This window comes from Columba livia, chromosome 22, assembly GCF_036013475.1.
Source record: "Columba livia isolate bColLiv1 breed racing homer chromosome 22, bColLiv1.pat.W.v2, whole genome shotgun sequence".
Lineage (NCBI taxonomy): Eukaryota > Metazoa > Chordata > Aves > Columbiformes > Columbidae > Columba > Columba livia.
The window spans coordinates 5,936,249-5,961,889 of NC_088623.1; the positions used below are offsets into that span (position 1 = coordinate 5,936,249).

At 57.8% G+C, this 25,641-nt stretch overlaps 1 protein-coding gene across 5 annotated transcripts; it reads left to right on the forward strand.

Moving 5' to 3' along the window:
- The first annotated feature begins 1,039 nt into the window (after positions 1-1,039).
- LRRN2 (leucine rich repeat neuronal 2) lies at positions 1,040-23,135 on the forward strand. 5 transcript variants are annotated; one of them, XM_065038943.1, is made up of 4 exons: positions 1,040-1,375; positions 18,358-18,556; positions 19,655-19,717; positions 20,040-23,135. In XM_065038943.1, exon 4 carries the CDS (start codon positions 20,266-20,268, stop codon positions 22,381-22,383), a length of 2,118 nt encoding a protein of 705 aa, XP_064895015.1. In that variant the 5' UTR covers positions 1,040-1,375; positions 18,358-18,556; positions 19,655-19,717; positions 20,040-20,265; the 3' UTR covers positions 22,384-23,135. The 5 variants fall into 5 exon arrangements, with proteins under 5 accessions (XP_064895015.1, XP_021153937.2, XP_064895014.1 ...); XM_021298262.2 differs by lacking the exon at positions 18,358-18,556; XM_065038945.1 differs by lacking the exons at positions 1,040-1,375; positions 18,358-18,556 and adding an exon at positions 18,706-18,845.
- The last annotated feature ends 2,506 nt before the right edge of the window (positions 23,136-25,641 follow it).

A 25,641-nucleotide genomic window follows, 5' to 3' on the forward strand; every position in this document is an offset into this window, starting at 1 on the left:
TCTCTCCTCTTCTGCCTCCCTGGCTCTCTCTCTTGTGTGCGCATCTGTTCTCATCCCCGCGCTCCAGCCCAGCGCCCCAGGCAAATGTTCTGGGAATGAGCCAGAGCCCCAGCTCAGCTCCTGAGCATGAAACGGGATTCAATGGCCACTGTCACTCCTGGGGCGTGTGTGGCATCCACAGGGCTCTGGCAGCTGCTGGATGGGGCTGGGAAGAGCGTTTGTGGGGAGCGACTGTTGGAAAGCAAACAAAAGCTGGGGCTGGTCTGCTGCACCCCCCGAATTCTGCCTTTGCCAGAGCCCCGCGTCCCTGCCTGGCTCTGGGACACTTGTCCCTGTGTCACACTGGGGTGTGTATCCCTCACCTCCTATGATGGGTGACAACCAGGGCCCCGGATCTCTCAGTGTGAGACACAGCAAAGCAGAAAGCAGCTTTTCCCTGGTGTTTTTCAAGGTTAAGAGTCTCTGAGCATCCCCTTCCAGAGGAAGTGAGCCACCAGCAGTGCATCCTGCCTGGGGACGCAGCCGCCACCCCCCGAGCGGCAGGGGAAGGTGCTGCAGAACCCCATGGGACATCTGCATTGTCACCCGGGGTGGGGTGGGTGCACGGGGCTCCCAGGGCCACATGCAGCCAGATCACTCCAAAAGGCAAATAAAGCCCTTTGGGTGCTGGTGAGCAGGAAAGGACTTGGGCCACAACCCATCAAGTCACCTCCTTCCCTCCTAATGTGGGGCCACACAACAACCCCCCCTGGGCTGGGTGACCCCGGTGTCCCCCCGGGGAGGGGACCCCGGTGCTGCAGCGGGCTCAGCTGCGGCGGCAGCGGGATGCGCTGCGGATGCCGAGGGTGCGAGCAGCCGGCTCAGCCTCTGCAGGAGATGTTTCTGTCGTCCCAAGGGGCTGGGGGTGTCGGGGCTGCCCCTGGGGCGCTCGCTAGAGCTGCAGGAGTTAAGCCTGCAGCCGGCAAGAGATGATTCAGGTGGGTGGCACGTCCTGGCGACAAGACGGGAGCGAGGAGGAGGAGGATGGAGAGAGGGAGGGGAGGAGAGAGGAGGAGGAGGAGAAGGGGGGAGCGTTTGCAGGCAGCAGGGAGCGGCGAGTGTGCGGCGGCGAGAGGAGGATGAAGGTCTCTCCCTCCTGCCTCCAGACCGGGCGCTGAGGGTGAACGTGGGGGCAGCCTGGCAGGGGGTGGCCTGCTGTCCCTGTCCCCCCACCCCTGAAGGGACAAGGACGGACCCCCCAGCTTTGGCAGGTCCGAGGCCAGCCGGCCCTTTGTCTGCGGGCGGAGACTCTGCCCCAGCCAGATGTGCGGGCAGCTGTGGCACGGAGCGGGTAGGAGATGACAGCGACGCCGCGAGACGGGAGGAGAGTCCAAGGGTAAGTTGGGCTCCAGCTCCGATAACTGTATTGCTGGTCGGTTGTGATTTTCAGGGGGGTCCTGTGCCTGGGGGCTCTGAAGCAGAGCTGGCCACTTGGCAGTTTGTTTGTTTGTTTTTCCCTTTCCTTCTAGAGTTTTGCTTTTGCTGATCTCTGGCAGGGAGGATAAATGATGTATTTGGAAATAAAAGGAAGAAAAGCAGGTGAAAATAGGAAATGCACGCAGCATCGGTGCTTTGCGGGTGCGCGGTCCAGGAGGGGGCAAGGGCTGCGTGAGGCGGGCGAGGGAAAGGAGGTTTCCCTGGGTGCTGATGGTGGGAGCTGGGTTCCCGGTCCTGGGAATGGCTCTGGGATCGAGTCGATCCTCAGCCAGGCCCCGATGGGAAGGTGGGGTAACCGCGGTGAACCCTGCGGTGATGCGCTGGGATGGTGCTGCTGAGGCTGAACCCAGGCTGGCACAGGGATGCGATCCAGCCAGGATAGAGCTGCCCGTGCATTAACCCCTCCGGACCTGAGCCGCGAGGAAAACGCTGAAGGAGTGAAGCGTAGGAAAGAGGCCGTGCCAGATAAAACAGCCTCATCCTTTGCTCTCCCTCCCTCCTTCACATCCACCTTTGCCTGCCGGTGCCGGGCTCAGCGCCCACAAAGGACAGAACAGACAGCCCGGGGGTGCGGGCGAAAGGTGATGGCAGAGCAAACCCACCGTGTCATTTTAATGATTTCTGTGCCGGTTCTGTGTTTACCTGAACCCTTCCTAACCCTGCTCCTCCGTGCAGGAACATCCTCGACGCAGGAGACGCGCACCCACCTGCAGTCTCTGTGCAAAGCAGCCGTGTCCCCCCGCAGCCGTGGGGTGTGTGGCTGTGCCCTGCCAGCCTGGGGACAGGTGGGGACCGGGGGTCCCGGGGGGCTGAGTGCACGGGATCTGCTGCAGGGACCCTTGCACCCGGTCTGGGAAGGGTGCAGGGGGCTGGGAGGGACCCCATGGCTCCGTGTGGGGCTGGGACACGGGCTGTTGTCACCTCTCCCCCATGCTCAGACAGGCTCCAGGCCCTCCCCACTGCCTCTTGCCTCCTGCCAGAGCCTGAAAAAAAGGGATTTGAGGGCTGTCAGCAATCAGTGGGGAGGGGGTGAAGCTCTTTGCCCCCCAGGGCTTGTCCCAGCCCGGCTGTGGGATCCTGGGGGGGTGGAGGGGGTGGGAAAAGGGTCCTTGGAGGGTGTTTCTAGGGAGGTTTTTGCTGGAAGTTGCAGGTAGGTGCTGCCATCGCCTCTGGGCATGAGGAGCTGGTTCCTCCAGCCGTGATCTGACAAGGCTGGGGGGTCAGAAGGTGCTCCTCAGCCATTTTAAGCCCATTGCTCTGGGTGGGACCGCAGAGCCTGCAAAGCCCTGTGCCGCAGGGGCTGGGTGAGCAGGCAGGACCCCCACCCAGACCCTCCCCACCTCGCCGAGGCGCCGGGAAATCACTTTCCCTACAACACTCTATATGAAGCTGTATAATTGCCTCCCCGGGGAGCCGGGGCAGCCGCTCTGCTCGTTGCTTCAAAGGAGGTGCCGCGGAGGCTCCGGTTCCCGACGCCGATCGGAGCTTTGGCTGTTGGAACCAGACGTGGCTCCTTCGGCTCCTCAGAGCTGAGCGGGCTCGCAGCAGCGCAGGGCTCGTCCCCACTCCTGCTGGAGCTGATCGCTGCAAGCAGGGACCTGATCCTCAATTTCCCAGCTAGGACAGGGATGGAGGATGCCAGAGAGGTCCAGAGCTCGTTCCAGGTGTGCACCTGAGAAGCTGGAACTTCATTGTGCTACCAGCACCTCTCCAAGTGCTGGGAAGCCCAAACACAGGGCTCTCTCCTTCCTTTATTCCCAGCAGATGATGTATTTCCTAAATCACCTTCAGGACAGACCTTGGTCCCTAATACCTCTTCCTTTCTGTTCTAAAAGCTCCCCATGGGGTAGCGTTCCTGTTGGCACGTGGCTGATTTCCTACAGAGCAGAGATGCCAGTCCAGGGCCCATGGGATCCCCTTCTTGCACACAGAAGCTCACTACCACCCTCCGTTCTTGCTCCCGCATCCTTTTGACCAGGGGACACACCAAGGGGCTGTTTCGCTGCCCTCCACTGAAAGTGAGGTGTGAGGTCCCCCTGGTAGCTCTTCCCCTGCTCAGTGTGTGTGGGAGGTACCCATGACTTTTGTTCTTCTCCTGGAAACAGAGCTGTTGTTCTCGGGGGAAATGCCCTCTCCCCTGTGCTCTGCGCTGAGAGCTGCAGCTCTGCCCAGCCCTGGCCGGGAAAAGCCACGAGAAGCAGGATTGCAGCTGCTGCGGAGCGCGGAGAGCTGCCTGCTGCGTGCCGGGAGCGCACCAGGAGAGGCGCGAAAATTACATGAGTTTCAAACTTCTCCTTAAGCGGGAGATAAGGCTCCACACCGGCACTTTGGGGTTGAGTTTAGGGCTTGGTTGCTGATGTTCCTAAGTTGTGAGGTCCTGGTGGAGCCCAGTGTCCCCTCTTATCCTCCTGCCCTGGCCACCCTGGTCCCCACGTGCTGGTCCAGCATCCCTCCCGCGCTGGACCGGAGCAGCTACCGAAATGCCCGACACCGTTCTGGGGCATCAGTCAGCTCATAGGCGGGAAGATATATGTGCAGGGTGAGTGGCTGTTGATGGCAGAGGGCATTTTGTGATAAATATATTTATAGCGGGTTTTGTAAAAGGCTGTTCCGATGGGTGGGTTTTAGGAAGGCAATAAATGGCGGAGAAAATTGCTTTGCTTGCATCTCAGAGCAGGGGGGCGGCAGCCCCAGCGCCCCTCGCCTTCCCCAACCTGTACCCCGGTGGTGCTGAGCGCTTGGGCTGCTCGGTTTGGGAAATGGTCTCCCACACATTCCACCATCCGTGTCCGGGAGGGATGGGGGCTGCGTAACCCCCTGGGAACGCTGGAGCCCTCGCAGCGGGTGCTCCCCGGGAACTGTTTGCAAACACGCTGCAGAGCAGGAATTATGTGTCGGCTCTGTTTGGTGTGTAATTCTGAATAACAAATAAATATGGGAAAATTGGGATCCGTTCCCAGACAATTCACAAAGGGCTTAATTGGGACTTAAGTGGAGCCTAAGTCTTGCGCTGGCTCTCAGCACTGGGGGGCTTTTCACCCAGACAGCGAAAAGAGAAAAACTTAGTCAATAAATTACTTGTGATAAATTATTCACCAACTCTACTCGGCATTAATGCCAGCGTCCCCCTCCAGCAGCTTATCAGCGCTCTGGTATCTCCTGACCCTATCCAAGCTCCAGAGCTGCCCATCGCCTTTAAAAGCCTATCCCAGGTGCTATTATAAAGCTGTATTTTGTGGCATTTATAACCAGTCATAAAAACATCACTCCGAGATTAAATCTGGGGTGTGAGGTGGGAGCGTGACCGGCTCTGTCCTTCCTGTTGACCAAAGCCCAGTCGAGGCTGTTTTCAGGTTCGAGCTGAGAAAATTGTTTTGCATGAAGACAGGCCGCTGTGCTTCTGTGAGGCTTAATAACGCTTGCTTTGAATGTAAAAGCCTTCATCAGTGAGGAATTAGTAATCAGCATAAAGGGGTTTTGCATTTTAACCAGCCTTCCCCAAAGGCAGAGATGCACTGACTCCAGAGCTCTCCGTTTGGGGAAGAAAATGCCTTTGCCCCAAAGCCCAGGGAAGCTCTTCTTGCTCTGTCTCCCGTCCCGGCAGCGGGAGATCAACAGCCTGCAAATATAGAGGGGAAAGACAATAAAAACAAAGAAAATGAGAAAAAATAGAAGTATCTGGTCACTTGAAAAGCAAAAAAGATTTTTCCCATTTGTGGAACGTTAAAAAATGAACCAATTCATTTTGTGCTGGAATAGGCGTTTCAGCTGGGTGTCTGCCGCCCGTTCATAGTATGATTATTAAATTTAATTCAATGATTTGGTCGCTCAAACTGCTGTTTGGCGACACGCAATCAAAACCGCCCGCTTGACTTGAAAATCCCATTTGCCCTTTTGACACGTTGGCCCGAAGAGGGTCCGCGGCGCTCCGTCCCGCTCGCAAATTGCCGCGGTGGGTCAGAAGCTGCGCTTTTCAGCAAAAGGCTTTTAATTCCCATGGAAAATTCTGCTGAATCCTCTTCCTGAGTCACTTTTCGGAGCCCCTCCGTGCTGTGTGTGGAAGGCAGCGATGGAGCCGGGCGCGCGATGCTCACGATGGGCTGTGCGGTGCTGGGCAGCCGGTGAGTCCTGTGGTTCCTGATGTGCAGCAGGACCCATCCCCATCCCTTCACTGGGTGTTTTTGGGGGACCGAGGAGCAGTGCCGGGCTCAGCTCCATCGCGGTGCTGCAGGGTTTGGGGCTGCCCTGACACCCGTCTGTCACCTGCGCCCGAGTCCCGCTCCGCGCTGAAATCGCCTGTTGTTCTTTCCTTTTCTTGAAGCTGCTGTTAAATAAGACAAAAGAGATTCCAGTGACACCCTCCAGATAGCTTGATGTTGTTTTTTTTTAATATTTTGTTGATTAAACCCTCCTGGGATCTGCAAACAGACCCCTTGTCCTTGGCCACCGTGTCCCTCCCCGGCTTGGCGTCCGCATGCATTTTCCATTTCGCTCGGGTTTTGAGGGAAGCTAAATGAACGGGGCTGTTTACGTCTGGAAGGCATCACTTACCGCGCCGGGATCTCTGCCGGCAGCGCGGGGCTGCCGCAGCTCTGCGGCGCGGGAGCGGGGCGCTCGCACCCAGCCCTGCTTCGCTTTCTGGTTTTAAGGGTGCAGAGCGGGGCTGGGGGGACAGCAGCATCCTGCCCACGCGGTTTTCACCTGGGAAGAGCAGCTGGGGTGCACTTGGGGTCCTTTAGGCTCTTTCTTCCTGCAGCCCCTCCTGGATATGTGGGAGTTTGGGGTCACATTTTGGCTCAAAGCCTCCAGCTCCAGCCCAGCATCCTCCAGACTCAGTAATGCCAGCGGCTTGGCCGCCCGGGCTCCTCACAGCCTTGCTCCTATGGGCTAATTCCCTTTCTGCTTGCAGTTCCCTTGGCCCCTCCTCTGCCCCCAGGCTCCCAGCCGTCAGCTAGGCTGTTTAATTTCAAATAAACTGCAAGTGGATTTTGCCAAGAATAAGCACAATTCCTCACCCGTGAAGGGTTATCCCAGCCCCCTGGGTCTGGGGAGGAACCTTCACCAGCCGTGGGGTGCCCAAAGGTCTGAGGGGGGGCCTATGGACCCCGGTGCAGGAAATGGGACGGTTTGAGGGGTGGGTGTTGGTTCCTTCCCGGTGTTCAGGTGCTGGGGGGATGTGCCACCCCCTTGGCTCACAATGGCAGAGTCAGTTCCATGGTTTGCCATGGACCAAGCGGTCCCCATCCCATTGCCATTCTGCTGGTGGCAAAGCCCCTCTGCCACCCGAGGAGGGGCTCAGCACCCCCAAACCGCACAAGGGTGATGCCGGTGAAGCTGCCCCTGTCTTGCCGAGCCCTTCCTGCCCACTGTGGCTTCTCGGGGCACAGGGGTTTGTCTCCATCCCCACCGAGCTGCTCCGTGCCCGAGGATGGGGGAAGCAGCCCCCAAGCTGTGCCTGGCAGTTGCTATGGCAACCGTACATTTTTCTTATGGTTCCTAATGACTTATTGGCATTTGCACTAATCTACGGCTCTTTTGGCTGCCGGAGGTTGCCTCGTCTGCCCTCAGCCCATAGGAGCAGCCGCCCGCCGTGCAGGGTCCGATGGGGTCTGGGATGTGACCTCAGTGCCGTATTTCCAGCTGTGCTGGTAGGACATTGGAGCTTTTCCTCCGTGAAATTCAGCACAGAGAGAAAATCAATGCACTCCTTTTAAAATCCATGTTTAATACCAAAAGTTAATACCTCGCCCAGATTTATTCGAGTGGATTAGATACTTCTTAGCTGCTGGTGAACACCCCTGAGCAGTCTGAAGGCTGGAGCGGTGCCCAGGGCAGGGCTGCCCGGCTCCCTTGGGCTCAGACCTGGGCTTGGCCAGACCCGGCTTTACAAATGTCTGGGGGACTTTTCAGAGATTTGGGGAGCCTTCTTGCCCTCTCCTGGCGCAGCCCCTGGCCATTCCTGGGCTCTGAACTGGGACAGGACCAGCACGGCTGGGCAGCCCCTGGATCTGCGCCCCATCCAGCGCCCCATGCAGCGCCCTGGGGTGCCGTCTGTGTTCCCGCTGCCTCCCTGGGGGTCGATACCCATCAATACGTGGGATTTTGGCCCAGCTGAAGGACATGGATGTGCCCTCCCCACGTGACCCCCCGGCCTCTGTCCCTGTTGAAGCCTGTAGCTCGGATTTGCTTCTTTTTTTTGCAGAGTGCCATGTGGGCAGCAGAGCTCAAGGGCCTTTGACATTGCCCGGAGCGTCTCTTCTGCAAGGATGCTGCCCTTGTCCTTGGGGTAGAGGAAGGGGAAGGCTGGAGGGGGCTGCTCTGCAAATGAGCCAGGCTTAATGATCCCCCCAGCCCCCGCGCTGTGCCGAGGGGTGTCCATTGATCGCTCCTGTTTTCATGCTGATCTGCTGGGGAAGGTCAGGGGCTGATGCAGCTCCTGCTGCCAGGACAGCGGTTTGTCCATCCATCGATCTGAGGGTTTTAGAGCCAGAGATGCACATGTACTGGGTGGGATGGGGACCCTGGGGTGTCCGAGCAGGCAGGAGCAACACAGGGATGGACACTTCCCTCTGGGCTTTAACATCTCTGGAGAGGAAGGTTCAAACAGCCTCTGCCTGCCCGCTGCAGCTCTGGGCATGCTACTTGTTTGTTTGATTAGAGGGCTGGAGAAATAAATGGAAGAGATACGAGCATCCCTCTTCACTCCTGGCTCTGATGCAGTATGGGCTTGATTTTTCAAAAGGACTCAGTGTCCAGAGCTTCAGAGCTGTCTGCATCGTTTAGACGGGCACACGGGGGATGAGCCCTTTGAAAATCTTGTCCCAAATGGTTAACAAGGAGCCTCTTTTCCCCGCAGGCTGGCAGCATTTCCTCCCACTGTAACGATCTGTGGGGTCTTTCCCTGTATCCGCGCTGTACAACAGAGGTAAACGTTAAGTCACGGAAATATATATCATAATTTCCTGGCGTGCACCTGTCTCTCCGGCACACACTCTGCTGCAAGGCACAAACACACACTTGTGCGGATTATGAGCTGCTATTGCTGTCATGTTGTCGCAGCTCAACAGGCGTGTACAGCCGGAGGAGTTATCACATCGCGCTGCCCGGCTGCTGTCAGCCCCTGGCAGCCGCCACGCTCCGCGCTCGGCGCCGACAGCCTCCCCCGGGCTGCGGGAGATGCCGGAGCCCTTTGTGTCTCAAATCTGCGTGGGGGAAAGGAAACGACCCCCCTGGCTCTTGGGGACCCAGCACAGAGCATCTGTGCGCGGAGAGGAGCTGCAGCCTGTGGGAGATGCTTTAGACTTGTGTTGCAGGTCGTGATGGGCTTGCGGAGATGCGGGGCTGAGTGCAGGAGAGCTGGGGACACAGGGAAAAGTCAGGCTGAGACAGCCCCTGCTACCAGAGGGATATGCGTGAACCTCACAGCTAATTAGCAGCATGGGGAGGTGGGGAAAAGTCCCCTCTGCATCCCTGGGGACACGGGCTGATGTGAGCCCGGCTCTGCAGCCCCCGGTGAGCATCGTGGCGGGAGATCCTGCCAGAATCCTGGCGGGTGGGAGAGCCGGAGCGAAGGCAGAGCTGGAGGTCTCCGCTTCCGCTGAAATCTGGCACCTTCCCCCTCTCTGGCAGCCCCATGAGGAGCTATAATTATACACGAGCATTCACAACACCCTTTCCCCAGCACCCTGGGGGTAAAAAAAAAATCAAGGATGCTCTAAAGGGGTAGGCTTGATGGATGGGAGCTGGGCTTGGCACACCATGCTCAGCACCAGATGGATGACAAAGCAGTGGTGACTGCAGGACTCACGGGAAGGCAGGGAGGGGTTTGCAGGCGGGGGGGTTGCAGGCGGGGGCGATTTGCAGGCAAGGGGGGGTTTGCAGGCAGGGAGGGTTTGCAGGCAGGGGGGGAGTTTGCAGGCAGGGGGGCATTTTGCAGGCAGATGCCACCATGCAGGACAAGGACAGCAGGTGCTCCTGTTGCAGAGGCAGTGGGTCCCAGCACGGCCACCCCTTCCAGCTCAGGTCCTTCCCGCAAGGATGACCACCCCCCGGGTGCTCTGCTCTGCTCCAGGAGCTGCAGCTGGGGGCAGCGAGGGGCTCTGGGATCTGCCAGCCCCCCAGGACCCTGCAGCCTGGCTGGAGACCCCCAGCCACACCAGCTCCCATCCCTGGCAGCAGCTCCGCTTCCTCGACAGGGTTCAAAGCCAACCCACCTGGGACTGCAAACAATTAATTTCCCCAATCTGCGCAACGATCAGTTTCTGAGGCGAACAATTAGCCGGTCACAAATTGTAATTGTCATCTCACTTCTGATTTTAATTTGGCCTAATGAAGGCTAAGTGATTCCCTCCCGCTCCTCCTCTCCCCGGCCCCCCGGCCCCCCGGCATCCCCGGCTGCAGCGGGGCCGTCCCGGGGATGCGCTGGGGGACGCTGGGGAAAACCATTAATCCCTATTGAGAGCTGCTTGTTTCCAGATATCATGGCCAATAAAAGTTTTATTTAAGGGAATTGGCTGCCTGTGTCCATGCATTCTGGTTTGTCACAGCCTGTTAGCCTCTCCCACTTGCCCTTTGAAGCAGGGACCGTCATTTAATCTTCATCTAAAATAATGCACTGATTTTTTTTCCCCTTTCTGATTTTAACTCACTGCTGCTTGTACGTCTCTATCTGCACCCCCATCCCCACCTCCCCGGCACGTTATCAGCTGCAGCACCTTTTGGATCTAGCTACGTTTCCTAATGAATTCGTGGCCTCACTGAATTGCCTTTCACTTTAATACTTAATTTAGATGGAAGAAGGTGGTTGCTGGGTCTTGAATACCAAGTTAGTCTCTGGTGTAGCCCTGGCTGGAAGTTGCGTGATGCCCGGCGGGGTCGGATGAGCAAAACCAGCCGAGTTTGGTGAAGTTTGCCCCAGTACGTGGTGCCCCTGCTCCCTGGCTGCGGGCTGGGGCTGGCGGGGGAGCTGGGGCTGGAGCTGCAGCGCAGCCCCTGCGCACGTCCCTCCGATGCCGCACGGCAAACTGTCCCGCTGCCGAGCTGGGAGCCCTTACACGGGAGCGACAGGGGCGAGAAACGCTTTCCATTGCTCTTCCCATTCCTATCAGGGTTTTTTATTCTTATTGTTGTTTTATTTTTTTATTCCTTGTTGAATGACAACTCTATCAAACCAGCTCATTTGGAAATGTCAGGTCCATTCTTGATAAGTCATCAGTCAGCGCGATTGGTGCTGACAGACGCCCTGCAACCGTGCTGGGGTATCTAATATACTGTGCTGCAGTCTTTTGTAATATCACATTATTTTATTTATTCAGCATGGCATGAAATCTCTCCTTCAGGAAAGGGAAATGGGGGGGCGACTTAACTCTCCTAGTGACGCTTCCCTGCCTGGGTAGTCCACACGGGAACCAGAAACCAAGTTTTAATGTGGAATTTGCCTTGTTTGAAGCTCCTAATGTCACTGGCATTGAAGAAACTGAAGGATCCCGAATCATAGTCCAGTTTATGGTTGTAGCAGCTCGGCAAGAGCTGGCACCGGATTTCATGGCGCTAAGCCCTGTGTTCCAAGTAGATGCAGCCCCTCGGGGTGCTCAGCACCCTTTCCTGATGCTGCTCTATCGCTGGGACGGCAGCGAGCACCCCCACAGCTCTGCTGCCTGCCAGCCCCCCTTCAAATCCATGGCGGGAGCGGGGGTGGCGATTTAGGCTCCCCCTTCACCCCTTTGCCTTGCCTTGCACTGGTGCTGTCCCCAAGATGCTCCCGGGTGTCCCCAAGGAGCGGGATGGCAAGTCCCGGTCTGGGCTGGCTGCCACCAGCGGTTCCTGCCCTGCGTCCTCTAATCGGCACGGCGGAGCCTTTGTTTGCTCTCATTAATGTGTCTGCGAAGTGCCTGATGTGTGAAATATCCTTTTTATTAGCTGGAATTGGCGGGGCCGTCTGGGACTTGCGTTCGCTCCGCTTTCAAGGCCAGGGCTCTCCCGGCAACCCGCGCTGGTCTCGCTCAGTTTCTGGCTTGTGGCGGGCGGGGGGCTCGTGCTCAGCTCACAGACACCCCCGTCCTCCCAGAACCCACCAGTGGGACAAGCCGGGGTGTCACCCGTGGGTGCACCCACCCTTGAGGTCCTGCCAAAACCAGGACAAGAGCAAAGGAGGCAGAACGCTCCGCCAGAGCGGGGTTGGGGCTGCTGCCTCCAGAGTGGGGGCTCCGCTGATTTCCTGCCTTCAGGGATGAATTTTGTCTCTGGAGCCCCTCCGGACAATCCTGGAGGGCAGAGGAGCTTGGCAGCTCTGGGAAATTCCCCTTGAGATGGAGGTTGGGCTGGAATGTGGGCAGTGAGAACAGCCCAGAGCGGTTCCATAGCCCACGGAGGGTCTCTCTGGCCCCCTCTTTCCCCCACCATGTTCCCCATGTGCGTTGTCACCCTCTGTCCCTCCCATAGCCCCAAAGCAGCAGCACAAAAAGCCATTGGCAGGCAGCAGGCTCTCTTACCAAGCAAACACCGAACCCTGGATTTGTAGCCAGCCTCAGGGACACCAAATCCCCCTCCTGGACACTCTCCCCTCAAGGAGGATGCACATGTTGGCCTGTGTCCCCATCACCACCCCTGCTCCCCCTTCCTCCTCCTCCTGTCCCTGGTGCTCCCAAGGCCCCCGGGAGGTCACATCACAGCAGTGTCTGTCACCAGAGCCTGCCACCGAGAACCAGAAAAGGATTTGGCTTTGAAAGCACCAGCAAGCAGGGTCCATCCCCCTCTGGGGGACTTTGCACCAGGTTTTGTTCTCTATTGCGTTGACCATTTCTGCCTCATTTGGATCTGCCGCTTGTGCTTGGTGGCACCGCTGCGTGCAGCGATGCAGCTCCTGGGCTGCTCTGCACCAGCCAGGACACAGCCCAGCAACCTCCCTGCTGCTGCAAGGCGCTCATTGTGCTGTATGTATATGGTTCGGGGACTGGGGGACCAGCCAGCCGTGCCACCGCGTTTGGGGACACGCCGGTGGCCTGTGCTGTGTGCTGCTGGAAGGACTGGCTCTCCCTGCTCCCCCAGCCGTGGACCGCAGGTCCGTAGTGAGCTCATTAGGAAAGACCTGGAGGTGTTTTCCAGGCAGTTCAGGAGCTTGCCTGAATTATTTAACAGAGCACGGCGGGGAGGAGGAACTGGGGGAGCTCATTACCGGGTTGGGGCTGTTTGTCTCTCGACCGCGGTGCCGGGGACAGGCTGTGCCTGCGGCACTGCTCGCTGTGCGGGGAGGGCAGCCGCGCTTTCTGCCTCTGACCAGGCAGGATGGGGCTGAGCTTGCCAGGAAGAACCTGGAGCAAGGACGCGATGCCTGCGAGCTGGGGTCACTGCGGAAGGGAAGGAGGAGGGTTTCGAATGGGCTCGGGATGCTCGGAGCATCCTGGGACCTCCGCAGGTGCTGGGCTTGGGGCACGCAGTCCACCAGCTCCCCACTTGCAGGGACTGGGAGCTTTGTTGGTCACACACCGTATTTTCTAAAGGTTCTGTGTGATGAAGGAGGCAGATGCCATTTGAAACCCTGCGCCAGGCTCTCAGAGGCTCCGCGGTGGCTTTTCCGGGCTGAAGGGCTCTAAATTAGCTCTTGCCACTCAGGAAGAAGATCCTGGAGATGGCTCTGGAAGCAGTGACACAGTGCAGCGACAGGCGGAGAGGGCAAATGGCAGATGGGGGATTGTTAGGGGATAAATAAAGCAGAGAGCAGAGCCAGGGCCAGACCTGCAGTGTGAGCAGCGCTGGCAGCCGCTTCTCCCCGGCCGGGAAGGGTCTGGCAGGGACCGGCGATGGCCAGAGCTGGGAAACGGGCCCTGTATGGCTAGCAAAATGCACCAGAGCACTTCAGCTTGTAAAGAGGTGGTTGCAGGGGAAGGAAACAGGTCCCTACCGATTGGAAATTGGACTTTGGCATTTGAAAGGGGGTCACAATGGCGCTGGGGAGGGGGAATCTGAGGGCACAGAGTCCAGTATGGAGTTCAGCTCCTGCTGCAGCCCGGGGGTGCTGCCAGGTGTCAGAGATGCTTCCAAACATGCAGCGAGCTGCAGTGAGCTGCAGCATGGGTTCTGTTAAACAAGGCAGATTTTACAGAGTAAAGCACAACTCAGCTACGAGCTGAGGCCAGGACTTCATCTTCCCAGCCTCTAATTTCTCCAGGCAACCTGGAGCAGAGATCAGCCAGCTTTTCTAGTTTATTTTTGCAAGATATTTATAAATGCACCAGTTAACCCTTCAGTCTGGAGACCAGCCCTGTGATTCTCAGCAATGAAATGAGACGGCCCCAAGGCTGCCCAGCCAAAAAGTTAATGGATCTGAGGCTTCCCATGGACGTGAGCACGCATGAGCATCCTGGGGAGGAAACCTGCTTCCTCCAGAGCTCGTGCCACTGGCTTGGCAGCTCAAAAGATGCCTTCCCGAGCAGGCAGGACATTGCAGATGAGTTTAATTCCTGACATCACAGGTGGGTTTAACTCCTGGCCTCACTAATGAGCCTGTCCATGGTTCTGGGTGCCATGGGGAGAGACGGTGCCATCTCAGCATCCTCCCCTCCACAGTCTCATGGCCTCAACTTTTGCAAGCAAAGAGGAGGAGGGAGATGGAGGGCAGGGAAGGGCCCTTGTGATGATCTCCAAGAGGAATAAACCCTTCAAGAAGCCTGGACGCTGCTGAGCCATGTTTTGGAAGAGCTGCTCTGCAGGAATCCCCAGCCCGGGCACATCAGCTGCCCCCTGAGCATCCCCGGCCACCGAGGCACCCGGTCCCTTGGTGTCCTGGTGGGATGGGACCGTGTTTATCCCCAGGCAATGAGTGCGGGACCAAAAGCAGCTCTGCGATGTGGGCAGTTGTGGCAGAGCAGGGCCAGATCCTCCGTGCTCCAGGCAGGACACTGTGCCCGCAGCTGCCAGCAGCAGCCCCGGGAAGCCACAGGGACCTGTGCGAGCGTTTTGGAGGCAAGTGCAGCCACCGCAACCTTTCCAGAGCCCGAAAGCAAAAGCAGAACAACAGCAGGCTTATTTCCCAGCCCTCCTCATTAAAAACCACCCCGAGTGGAGGGAGAGAAGCATCCAGATAAGAAGCGGGCAGCGCTCCTGCCCGCCGGCTCCTGACGGATCGGTGCGATAGCGAGTGCAGGCAGCCGCGCCGTTTGCTTTGCACGCTCCCGGCAGCTTTTTATCTCCTGTCTTCCTCCTAGACAAGCAGAAATAAAGCTATCGCCCTCCCTGCTGGGAGAGATGCGGGAGAAGGCCCGCAGACAAAATTCCTGGGTCTCTCTGCACAAAACGAGGCTTAACCGAGGAGAGAAACCGCCAGAAAAGCCGGCAGAGCCGCAGCCCGGTGCTGCTGGTTTTGGAGCGGTCTGTTCACTGTCGCGATAAATGCTTTTTGGGAGATAACGACCACAGATTGCACCCTGGGCATGGGTGCAGAGGACACACAGGTGGGATGCAGGGGGTTCCTCATTGCCCCACACACCCTGGGTTGGTTTGTTTGCTTTATCTGGGGTGAAGCTGCAGAAAAGCTGGGGCGGGAGCATCCTCCCATCCCTCGAACCAGCCAGCGAAGACGCAGAGCTGCATAATACGCTGGAATTTAATAAAACGCCTCAAACAGACAAAGTTTTTCCTTTTGCCAGCTGCTTAATTAAATTGCCTAATGCTGTTTGCGGTGGCAGCACAAACTCCTGTGTTTAAAGCCCAGGGTGTTGCCATGGTGCTCACCCGGCGGATGGCGGGGCCGTGATGGAGAATACAGATGAGCGAGGCTGCTGGGGACGCGGGGGGAGCGGTTGCCACGTTACGGGGGGTGCGGGGGGAGATTCGGTGTCTTTTCTTTATTTATATGTTTGTTTTCTGATGCGGCGGTGAACTCCCTGCCAAGGTTTGCCTGGGGATCTTTGCTCCGAGGGGAGCAGCTGCTTTTCCACCCCAGGGCTTCGGAGCCGCTTGCTTGGAGATATGAGCTGCCCGGCTGCTCTGCTGAGACATCCCAGCCTCCTTTTATCATCGGGAGGGGATGGATTTGGCTTCCAGAGATTCCAAGCCCTCGCTTTGCCGTTGCCTCGCGTGCTGGGTTTGTGTGACTGGTTTTCCCAGTCCCAACACTGGTCTGAGATGGGGACTGAGCCCAGAAACCCTGACCCACAGTGCTGGGGTTCCCCTGTATGTGTCTTTGCGTGAAGGAGTTTTCCATCAGAAACAGAAGCAAATTAAAGCCCCAGAAGGAGATATTTCCTTTTCCCAATATCCAGAGCTCCATCTCCACATCATCCCTGGCAGCCTTAGCCCCAGATAATGGCTTGACCTCCGTGGCTTAACTGAGGTTTAATACGTCAGTTATTGTATGTTTAACAGTGCATCATTAAAAACATTTATTCAAGATTAACAGCTATCTCATAGATACCATTAGTATCACAGTTGTATAAGTGGCTAATCCAGAATGCATGGGATTTAATGATCCCTCGGGATGTATTTGCTGTATTGTAACTGTGCTTTTAGATCTAGACTCAGGCGGGCCCAATCCTGAGCTCCGTAGGGGTCCAGGCGGTGATGGGGACCCAGGGCAGCGCACAAGGTCCATGGATCCACAAAGTGCCTGCACTGGGAGGGAAAGATTCATTTTGCATTGCACTAAGGCTTTTACCACAGTAAAAATGCCATCAGTAAGTCACGATCCCAGGTGGCATCACTGGCAGGGCTGGCCCACGCGGTCCCTCTCCTCTGTCCCCAGCCTGGATTTCGATGCTGTGGGTGCTCAGCGCTGCTGAAAACAGGAGGTCCCAAGGTGTTTTCATCTGGGGGGATGGTGACAGCCCTGCAGACAGCAAGACCCCAGAGCCAACCTCATAAAAGTGGCCATGACAGCAAAGCCCTGCAGGATTTAATGCAGTGTCTCCTTCCAGAAAAGAAAAGTGCTATAGGAGTGTTTCGGATAACAGCAGAGTGCCCTATTTCAAAGTTTTACAAGTAATTGATCCAGAATCCTATTTAATTCCTGTTGGTTTTATCACAAATAAAAGGAAAGCTTTTACACAGAGTTTTAAACAGGGGAGACGTGACCTCAGGGAAGGTTGAACTCAGAGCATCGGCCAAATTCATCTGCTCCCCAAGTGCCAGGAGTCCTTCTTCTTCCTCACAGCCCATTTCCACCCAAATTCCCAGGCTTCCCATTCTGTGACTCTGTGGATCCTGTGCCCACCAAAGCCACCGGCTGCTCGCTGCCACATCTTCTCCCGAGGGCTGGCTGCACATCGGAGCCGCACCGCCGAAAAGAGCAGAAGCAGCGGGGAGGAAGGATTTTCCCACAGCATCCAACTGCCACTTCTCATCTGCCTCTGCCGGGAGCTGGCAGGGCCGGTGACAGGGACATGAAGGCTGAGCAGCCGCCAAAGCGCAGCGGCGACGGGGAGCTTGGAGAGCGATGGCCATGTCGCAGGCTTGCTTAAAACCATCACCCAGAACAGACAGGGCTTGGCAGGAGCTCACTGCCCCCGGGGAGATGCGGGGTGGGCTGGGACCTGTGCCTGGGGACATCGCTGCGGGAGGGATGCTGCGGCGGAGAGGAGCCGGGGTCCCAGCCGAGGGACCCCGTGGCGGTTGGGGTCCCCTCGGGGTGTAGGGGTGTCCATGGCATCCTGCACAGCAGCATGTTTTGGGAAGCAGGAGGCTCTCCTGGCTGCGGGGAGGGAGAGCGACGGGCGGCAGATCCAGGGCTCAGCTGCAGCCATTTATCTCCGGCAGCCGCGCGGTGAGACAGATGACAGAGGGAGAGAGGCAGCCGGTGCAGGCACCGAGACCAAGGCTCCTTCCACTGCGTGATTTATCTCCCGGCTTCATCCAGCAAACTTGCTGATGAAAAGACTCTTCCCTTCTATGTGCCTCATCAATTCTCATTCTCACTGCTTTTCTATTTTCTTCCCCTTTCCCTGGCTTTCTGCTGTTGGTGCACCCACGCTCCCCAGCACTGCGCACCCCGTCCCTCCTGCGCTTCCCGACTCGCCTCCCCTCCCTGATCTCATTCTCCGATGGTCCCTTTGTCCCTTTCTTTCTCCTTTTCACCTCTGGTCCTGCTTCTTTATCTCCTCCTGGTGCTCCCACTCCCCCTTATTCCTTCTCCTTCCATATTTCTCTGCTGTATCGCCCTCTCCATGCCTGAGCACACCTGGCTGGGATGTAAAGAGAGTTCTTGAGCCCCCTGGTCCCCTCAGACCGCCCAGCTCCTCCTTGCTGTCCCTCTGTCCCTCTCGGATTTTACCGAGGCTCCCGTTATCCCGGGCAGCACCATCCCCTGCCTGCAAAGGCAGCAAATCCACCTGGCTGGGAGAGGAGATGAGATCTGGGCTCCCTGGGAGACACCACTTGGCCTCGCAGCCCCGGCCGCATCTCCAGCCTGAGCTCTCTATTTGTCAGCACAGATCCCAGCTCCCTCCGCTTTTCTTATTCTGTGCCCTGAGTCTGTTTGGAGGGAAAACAAGGGGTTTTGGGGCACGGGGGGGAAGTTATTGAACCCAAATTGTGAAATGATAAAAGCAAACCTGTGGCTGCGGGAGCTGCGGGGTCTGTCCCACCATCCATCTCTGGTGCAGTGCAATGAAAAACTAAATGAGTTTGCATGCATCCTGTGGGCTCCTTCGGTGCCTAATTAAGAAATAATGAGCCTGACTTGGTTGGGTAAGGGATTCAGGAGGAGCAGAGGGCTCCTGCCCTCTCCTCCCCGTCTCCCTGCGCCCCACGGCTGAACCGCAGGAATTCATGGTGCAGGTCCCCGGGGTGTCACCGCTGTCACCTCCCTGTTCAATTTGTTCCACGCCATTTGAAACCATGAAATGTGAAGTTTAGTACCCAGAGTTTGCAAAAAACTACATTTTTCTGCAGGCTGGGATCCTATTGCTTGTACAAACACCCAGACTGTTACAGCATCATCTCGTGTGCAAATCTTTGCACAGCCAGCAGAGCTGCAGCCCGTCCTGTGCTGGGCAAAAGTGATTGAGCCCGGTTACAGACACAACCCACGGAGAAACAGCCCAACAGCAGCGCTGGGGAGTCCTCCCTGGAAAACGGAGTTTGGAACAAGGTGCTTTTTCTGGGCTCTTCCTCACAGCCTTAAGGAAATGAAAAAATAATCCTCCATATTATTTTTTTAAGGGGAAAAGATTCTATAATATTTTAATGGCCGGAGAGATTTATAGTTGTAGAAATGCATGTGCACTTAAAAAGAAAGATGAGGGTCCATCAGAAGGATGCAGAAATCAATACAGCCTTCCTGCTCTTTAATGCTGTTTCTCCGGGAGATGGTTTAAAAGCCGCTGCCCTCGCGGCAGGAGAGAAGGGAGGAGCGGGATCAATTCTGGAGCAAGGCTTGGGTGAGTCGGTGTGGAATAAACTTCGGCTGGGAGCCCTTTATGAGGAGAACAAGGGTGTGATAAAATAGAGCTGCTTGGAGAGAAACTTTCTCTTCCCCACTCCAGCTGCTTTTTAATGCTTTTCCTGCTGCGTGAGAGTCTTTTAAGGCAGGGGGAAGCTCTGGGGCTTGGTTTGATTTGTGTCGGCGTGGGTCGGGAGAGCTGGAGCAAATCAAGTAGTGAAAGGTGGGGTGATGGCCGGGTCTGGAGCCCCACGGCCAGAGGGACAGGGAGCTGCCGGGGGTCATCCCGGCCCCCCTGAGCACCCCACTGAGGAACCCCTGGCCCCTTTTCCCCAGGTGCAAAGGGAGGGTGGCACCCAGCATAGAGGGGGCTAAGGGGCTTCTGCACCCCCAGGAGCTTCTAATGAGCCAAATTAGGGGTTTGTGCTCACAGGAAATTGCCCCCACCTGGGCCAGGGCTTTGAAAGGAGCTGGGGGTACGTGGAGGGAAGGGGAGGGTTGTCCAGGGTGTGGCTGTGAATGTGGCTGCTCAGGGTGTCGCAGCCCTGGGCGCCGCAGCCCCATCCCGCAGGGGCATTGTTCACCCATGTCCTGCCCTTTCTCCAAACCCTTGTTCTCCTGCTCAGCACCACCCCCTGGGACACCAGTTCCCCCAGTACTGGCCACTTTAAGCCTTGAGGCCCCGGTTTGTGAGGAGGTGGGAGTGCTGGCTGCTTTGCTGGTGTAGAAATAGAAGCGGTGAGGTGGGTTTGGGGTGACCTGTTTTGGTGCGAAGCGAACTGAGCTCTGAGCCTGCGCTCCCTGCAGGGCCCCTGCGAGAGATGGAGAAACGGGTCTGTGCTTGGGGACACGTCTCTTCCAGAAGCCCAGGTGGGGACAGGCACCTGAGGGGGCTGCACATGGGGCTGGGAGCTCCTGGGTGGGGGCACTCGGTGCTGGGGAGGACAATGGGCAGAAAGCAGAGGAGTCCTGAGAGCTGGGAGTCAAAACACCCACGTGGAGAATTTATCTGCAGCTCCGGGTTTGGACAAGCCTGCGAGCCCAAGGGCCATGGGCTGCTGGTGGGCTAGGGACACTGCAAACCTCTTGTCTTGGGAGGAAACCATTAATGTTATGGGTATAAACCAGATTAAACTCTGACATGCTTGTTCACCACATGAGGTCTCCTCTAACACAACTTGTCCTCTTTCAGGCATGACCTCGAGGAGCTCAAAAGATGCAAACAGGAGCAAAAATGAACCATATGGAGAGGAAGAAAAGGTGAAGCTCTGACTGAAGGCACCGGCCCTGCTCAGGGTGCTACGTGTTCTCGGTGGGGTGGCCGGCAGCAGGGGCTGAGCGGTGCCCAGGGCTCGCATGGAGCATCTTCTCCCGTGGCTGCTGTCCCCACCCGGCTGTCACCGCATCCCCCGCTCCAGATGTGCCCCGTGAGCCTTTCCTGCCTGGGAGGAAGCCGGTCCCACCAGCCGAAAATGCGACGCTTGCAAACCAGCTCCCTTCTGCTCTGCGTGGTGGCCGCCACCGCCATCCCCACCGTGCCCTGGAAGGTCCAGTGTCCCCCGCAGTGTGTCTGCCAGATCAGGCCCTGGTACACCCCCCGCTCGGTCTACCGGGAGGCTGCCACCGTGGACTGCAATGACTTGTTCATCTCTGCTGTACCCCAGGACCTGCCGGAGGGGACCCAGACCCTGCTCTTGCAAAGCAACAACATCGGCAGGCTGGAGCAGAGCGAGCTGGACTATCTCAGAAACCTCTCGGAGCTGGACCTGTCACAGAACAGCTTCTCCCACGTCTGGGACCTGGGGCTGAAGAGCATGCCCCAGCTGCTCAGCCTGCACCTGGAGGAGAACCAGCTGTCGGAGCTGCCCGACGGCAGCTTCCCCGGGCTGGGCAACCTGCAGGAGCTCTACCTGAACCACAACCAGCTCCGCAGGATCGCCCCCCGCGCCTTCTCCGGGCTCAGCAGCCTCCTGCGCCTCCACCTCAACTCCAACCTGCTGAGGACGGTCGACAGCCGCTGGTTCCAGATGCTCCCCAGCCTGGAGATCCTCATGATCGGAGGCAACAGGGTGGATGCAATCTTGGACATGAATTTCAGGCCCCTGTCGAAGCTGCGGAGTTTGGTTTTGGCTGGGATGAACTTGAGGGAGATCTCGGACTATGCGCTGGAAGGGCTGCGGAGCCTGGAGAGCCTCTCTTTCTACGACAACAAACTCGTGAACGTCCCCAAGCGGGCCCTGCAGCAGGTCCCTGGCCTCAAGTTCCTGGATCTGAACAAAAACCCGTTGCAGAGGGTCAGGCAAAGCGACTTCACCAACATGCTGCACCTCAAAGAGCTGGGGCTCAACAACATGGAGGAGCTGGTGTCCATAGACCAGTTCGCCTTGATCAACCTCCCCGAGCTGACCAAGCTGGACGTGACCAACAACCCCAAGCTGTCCTTCATCCACCCCAAAGCCTTCCACCACCTTCCCCAGCTGGAAACCCTCATGCTCAACAACAACGCCCTAAGTGCCTTGCATAAGCAGACGGTGGAGTCGCTGCCCAACCTGCAGGAGATCAGCATCCACAGCAACCCCATCCGCTGCGACTGCGTCATCCGCTGGGTCAACAGCACGGAGAACCGCATCCGCTTCATCGAGCCGCAGTCCACGCTCTGCGCCGAGCCCCCCGACCTCAAGAGGAGGCACATTCGGGATGTCCCCTTCCGGGAGATGACCGACCGCTGTCTGCCTCTCATCTCCACCAAGAGCTTTCCCTCCCGCTTAGAGGCGGCGGATGGTGACAACGTCTCCTTGCATTGCCGAGCTCTGGCGGAGCCGGACCCGGAGATCTACTGGGTCACCCCTTCGGGGGTGAAGCTGATCCCCTACACGGAAGACGGGCGGTACAAGGTGCACCCCGAAGGGACGCTGGAGATCCAGGGGGTCTCGGCTCGGGAGGCCGGGCTGTACACCTGCGTGGCTCACAACCTCCTCGGGGCAGACACCAAGAGCGTCAGCCTGACGGTCAACCACTCCTTCCCGCTCAGCCAGGACAGCCTGGAGCTGGTGGTGGTGGACGTCCAGTCCTACCACATCCTGCTTGCCTGGAAGCCGCATCTCAACACCGTCTCCTCCAACCTCACTTGGTCCAGCTTATTGCTCAGCCCCAACGTGGACACGACCAACGTGGCCCGGATCCCCACGGGGACCCACACGTACAACATCACGCGGCTGCACCAGGACACGGAGTACTGGGCTTGCCTCCACGTGGCCTTCGTAGACTTGCAGGCCAAGGCGGCTTGTGTGAGCGCCAGGACTAAGGAGGCCGCCCGGCGCTCCTGGCTGCCACAGGGCGGGCAGGGCCTCCTGCTGCTGCTCCTGGGGCTCCTGCTCCTCGCCGCCGTCCTCGCCGCTCGCTGCGGTGTCGGGACGGAGCGCCGGGGCTGCCGGGAGCTGCCCGGCGGAGCCGCGGCCGTGCGGGTGGTGTATCCGGGGCCGCGCGGGGGGCAGCTGCTGGCCGTGCAGGTGCAGGCGGCCGCCATGGACTGCTGAGGAACGCGGCGGCTGGGGGGGGTGGGGGGGAGAGGGAGAAACTATTTTTTACCAAAAAACCAACAAACCACCACACAAAACTGAGCAAAATAAGGATTTCCTGGACTTGGCCACGAGTCAGGGCGGGGAGGGGGGGAGCGGAGCTGGCCGCGGGGCCAGCAAGGCCTCTTGGTGGTCCCAGCGGGGTCTGGATCGGTGTGGAGGGTCTGATCTGTGCTCGGCTCCCAAAAGCAGCTGGGGGGGCTCCGAGGGGCCCCATCCTGAGGGGGATGATGCCCCGAGCGGCCAAAGAGCCATAGGGATGATCACCCCGTGTCCCCCGGCACCAACAGGCACCCCAGCGGTGTCACCTCCTTTGCTGGACAGTCCCTCGTTTGGGAATACAAACAACAACGAGAAAGCCTTTCCCTTTGGGGTACAGGGGGGTTTTGTTTCCTTTTATTTGTTTCTTCTTGGTTTTTTGAGCACTCGGATAATCAGCCACAAACCCGGCCCCGCTGCCCCGTTGTCCGCTCGCTGCCCGGCCGGAGGGGAAGGGGGCACTTGGGCAAAATAAACAGGAATGATGATGGTGACACATCTCTCAGTTGGCATCCCTGGGGGCTGGGGTTGATGGGATCCTGTATTGTCAAAGCTGTTTTGTAAACTTTTGTGGATAATGTTGAAAAGAGGAAAAATGGAAAGAAAAGGAGAGGGAGGAAGCTCTTGCTTTTTTGGTTTTGTATAAAAAAGAAAACAAAAAAAGAAGGAAATCCTTTGTGTGCTGATGTGCAGCTGGAGGGGTCTGGAACCAAACCGGTGCATCAGAACCAAACCGGTGTGTCTGGAACCAAACCGGTGTGTCTGGAACCAAACCAGTGCATCAGAACCAAACCAGCCCCTCGCCTGGGGATCCTTCCATGGGAAAGAATAAGAACACCCACCCCAGCCGGAGCCGGGGCTGGGGGGTGTCCCAGGGTGCGGGTACCCGGGATGTTGTGTCTCTGGGGATGCGATGCACCCCGGGCTGTGCCAGTGCGGTCCCTGTGCACACGGGGCTTTGGAGGGACCAGAAAAGCCTTGATATGGTAAAAAGCCGCTTGAACTTCTCATTCATCTTCCCGCCCAGCGAGATGGGTCCCCGCTGGATCGGCGCCGCTCAGCCAGGCAGGCGAAACGGCTCCGGCGCCGGCGCTCGGTAATTATTTCAGAGGTAACGACCCTCCCCGGTCCCCGCTCAGCACAGCGCTTTGTGTGTGCTGGGGACCCAGCAAGGGCTCCGGGGCTCTAAGCGCAGGCTGGAAGTGCAGGCTTAAATACTTTGCTGAATTAGAGTCACGATCTGCTTTAAATACTGTCTGTGGAGCCGCAGCCCCGCTCAGGTGTGCAGCCATCGGTGTTTGCGCACACAAACAGCCTTTCTTGTACAGCGGGGAAAGTTCAACGCAAAATATATTCCCCGTAGTCCAGCTAAATTGGTGCTGGAACATGTGGAAATAGTTGCTGAGAAATCACCCTGGTGTAAACACGACCCTGATTTAATCCTGCGTCTCCCGTCCCAGCCCCATGGAACATCACCAGCTCCCGAACAAGCACGGCCCCGGCCCCTTAGGGCTGTAATTTGGGAGGTGTAGAGGAAAAGCCTCTTTGATCCCAGTTATGGCGGCTGCTGCCCACACTGGGTTGGGATGAGAAGGCTCAGCCCTGCCCGAGTTGTCTGCTCTCATCTACCAGCGATGCCCACAGACCAGAGATTAAAACACAAGTTATGTGCAATTAATTTGATTTCCTTTGGAACCGGCGTGACCCGAGGAGCAGCACGTGCAGGGACGTAGCTCTCCAACGGATGCTCTGGTGAACGGGCTCCCAAATTTCTCAAGCCCAACAGACCGTCACCAGCAGCCGACGTCCCCCCTGGCTGCTCCCAGCCCAGCCGGGGTGCTGGGGAGTCCGGGGCGCGACACGAGCAGGGTGGCTCTATCACCTCCCCTCCACCCACCTGGGCTGACAATTGTTTGGGAAACGCTTCTCCAGCCCATCCCACCGGCTCTCACTGGTTTCTCTCCCACAACCATTCTTCCTTACCTGCTTCACACGTTCCATTTCTCTCTTTTTTTGTTTGTTTTTCCCTTTTTTAAATTATCGTCACTTTGAGAAGAGCAGTGAAGTCCCATTGCTGCTGCTTCTGCCCTCGACCCCTCCTCAGTGCGAACAGCACCGTGGATCTCGTATGCGGCGGAGCTGCTCTCGGCAGAGCCGGCCGAGAACACGACGTGCCAGGCTCTATTTTAAGCACCTAATAAAGCTGGTTTTTGGAGCGGCTCCATCATTGTGTCCTTCTGCAGAGCCCTCGCACCTGCCGAGGGCAGAGACGGGTGTTCTCAGCGCCCGCCGCCGGGCGCCCGGGCCGGCTACCGGCCCTCCTGCCCACACCAAAGGCCTCCAGGCGCCGGGAGGAGCGTGATGGGCGCGTATATGTTATTATAGGCAGTTAAAGAATCTGAGCAGCCTCTCCTCCTCTCCCCAGCACTTCCTCAAGAATGATTTCAATTAAAACACCCGACCTCCTTGGGAAATGTCAGCGCTATTATCTGTGTGCGTGATGCTGGTATGATGAAGCAGGTGCAGCTTCCAGAACCTTTAGGAAAATCCTCCATGGCCAGCAAATGTCTCATCGCTTCTCCCCGTGTCCCTTTATCACTGACCCACAGGTGGGGAAACTGAGGCAGGGAGCTGCTTATGGTCTTCATCCCCGTCCCCGCTCCGAGCGCAGGCCGGCTCAGGAGACGGGCAGTTCTGTGCACTCCACACCCAGAAGCCACCAAAGAAAGGGACATTCAGGAGTCACAGGAACACTTGCAGCTCATTGATTTTCTGTGGCCTTTTCCAGCCCTTCAGAGCTGCAGCAGCTCCTGCCCCCACCAGCACAGCACAGCCAAACCCCCCCCCCGCCCCCAAAACGGCTTCAGCTGCATTCAAGTGGGTAATTTAAGCTCAGATCAGGCTGATGGAGAGCAGCAGGGCAGCTTGGAGCTGTTGAGACTAGAAGAGTGCTGGCCTCTCCATGGCTGGGGCAATGAGCTCTGCCCTGTTCCCAGCTCTTGCTTTCCTCTCTGCTGGTGTTTTGGGGAGCTCAGCGCCCTCCTGGTGCTGGATCCTCTCCTCACGGGCTGTGGGGGATGAGGCTGCAGCTTCGATTTGTCCCATGGAGCAAAACATCTCTGGAGGAGCGAGGACTTGGGGACACGCGGCAGCATCGCAGGAGACACCGGTGGGTGC

What these genes read in the sequence shown, in the direction of transcription:
- LRRN2 (XM_065038943.1), top strand. Translation starts at nt 20,266, where the DNA reads ATGTGCCCCGTGAGCCTTTCCTGCCTGGGAGGAAGCCGGTCCCACCAG.